General features: G+C 47.6%; 1 protein-coding gene across 1 annotated transcript; it reads left to right on the forward strand.

Moving 5' to 3' along the window:
- On the forward strand, positions 460–1,062 carry LOC107640075. Its single transcript, XM_016343631.1, has one exon. The coding sequence runs from the start codon at positions 460–462 to the stop codon at positions 1,060–1,062; it is 603 nt and encodes a 200-aa protein (XP_016199117.1).

Consider the following 2,330-nt stretch of genomic DNA (forward strand, 5'->3'; position numbering starts at 1 on the left):
CCGTTGGCGGGGACCTGGAGATCGACCAATGATGGCGGACGATCTAAACGAGGATGGAAACACAGCATCTGATTCCGAGCAAGAGAATCAGGATGCTGGTAACGACGACAGAGCCATAGTCACTCACCAAGGGGTGACTAACCAACACATAGAATGCACCTCAGGGTTGAAAGACCCAAAGAGAAACTCCTCTGAGGGACACAAATCCAGAAAAGGAGGACAACTCCAAGCCACTGATTTCATCGGATTGTTCTATGGCCACCAAGGCCGGCTGGAGCAGTTAGAGCAAGAGCTAGAACGATAGCAAGAGGCAGAGAGAAATTTGAGGAACGAGATCAAGTGATGAAAGGAGCTTGAAGAAAAGCTCTAAGACTTGAGTCCCCTCTCTGAGGTCGAAACTCTCGCAGTGACCGAGAAGATTTTCCCTTGGGAGGAGAGGATTCGTTCAGTGAGGACATAATGAAGGCAAAAGTTCCAAGGAATTTCAAAAGTCCTGATATGGACCTCTATGATAGAACTACTGACCCAAAGCATCACTTAAGCAATTTTAAAAGTCGGACGTATCTAGCCGAGGCTTCTGATGCTACTCGTTGCAAGGCTTTCCTGACGACCCTGACGAAAGCAGTGATGAAGTGGTTCGATAGCCTCCCCCCAAGGTCGGTCACCAGCTTCGATGACCTCTTGCGGAAGATCCTGATGCGATTCTCTATCCAAAAGGATAAAGTAAAGCACGCGCCGAGCCTCCTAGGTGTAAAACAGGAGGTCGGAGAACCTCTGAGGGACTACATGGAGAGGTTCAACAAAGCGTGTTTAGAAATCCAAGACCTGCCCACGGAGGCAGTGATTATGGGCCTAGTAAATGGACTCCGAGAAGGTCCCTTCTCCCAGTCCATCTCGAAAAGGCACCCGACCTCCCTGAGTGATGTACAGGAGAGAGCTGAAAAGTACATCAACATGGTGGAAAATGCTAGACTGCGAGAGCCGAACTGGCGACCTGGGCACTCTCACTTATCAAAAGAGAAAGAGAGAGAGCCCAAGAAAAAGGAGGAAATCGTCCCCTAAAGGCCCAGGAGATATCACTCCTATACTCCTCTACGAGTTTCCCTAGTTAATGTCTACAGGAAAATTTGTCATACCAAAAGACTACCTCCCCCTAGACCCATCAAAAACAAAAATGGGGGAAGTCGTAGCGACTACTGTGAGTACCATAAACTATATGGTCACTCAAAAAATGATTGTTACAACCTAAAAAATGTGATAGAAAAGCTGGCAGAGAAGGCCGGCTTGACAAATATCTCATGGAAAGGCCAGACCATCATGGCAAGAGAAAGTGAGATGACGAGGACCGAAGAGACCCACCACCTCAAACCCCGGAAAGACATATACACATGATCTCATGAGGGTTTGCTGGATGTGGTCTCACAAAGTCATCTCGCAAAAGACACCTGAAAGAAATCTATTAGGTCGGGGGTGAAGCTCCCGACCTTCCAACCATCTCTTTCACTAAAGAAGATGAGCAAGGCATCATTCCTGGACATGACGATCCAGTTGTGATAACCATGATCCTTGTCAATGCCCATCTACACAGAACCCTGGTGGACAGGGAAGCTCGGTCGATATCTTGTTCAAACCAGCATTTGATAAACTGGGACTGGATGAAACGGAGTTAAGAACTTACCCCGATACCTTATATGGACTAGGGAATGCACCAATAAAACCACTAGGGTTCATACCCCTACACAGAACATTTGGAAAGGGGATAAAATCCAAAACTATGAGCATCGACTTCATAGTCGTCGATGTGGGCTCAGCCTATAATGCTTTAATAGGTAGAACCACCCTAAATCGGCTTGGAGCGGTGGTGTCCACCCTCCACCTTTGCATGAAATTCCCAACACCAGAGGGAATTGTAACCATTAGGGGAGACCAGAAATTGGCAAGAAAGTGTTACAATAAAAGCATGAACCTGAGAGGAAAGGGCAAGGAGGTGCACACAATTGAGCTCGGAGGAGCCAGAGCTAAAGAAGAGTTGTGACCACAACCTGGGGGAAAAGCTGAGGAGGTACAGGTTGGAGAAGAGAAAGGAAAAAATACCAACATAGGAGCCAACCTGAAAGAAGATTTGAAACAGAAGCTTACAAGGCTCCTACAAGAGAATTCCGACCTCTTCACTTGGAAAGCCTCCGACATGCCAGGGATAAATCCCAAACTCATTGCATAAACTATCAGTGTACCCCGGATCGCGACCTGTTCAGTAAAGAAGACGGAAGCTTGGACCTGAACGGGCCCAAGTGGTGGAAGAGCAAGTGCAAGCCCTCCTAGAAGCCGGC

Source organism: Arachis ipaensis, chromosome B05, assembly GCF_000816755.2.
Source record: "Arachis ipaensis cultivar K30076 chromosome B05, Araip1.1, whole genome shotgun sequence".
In the NCBI taxonomy this organism is placed as follows: Eukaryota; Viridiplantae; Streptophyta; class Magnoliopsida; order Fabales; family Fabaceae; genus Arachis; species Arachis ipaensis.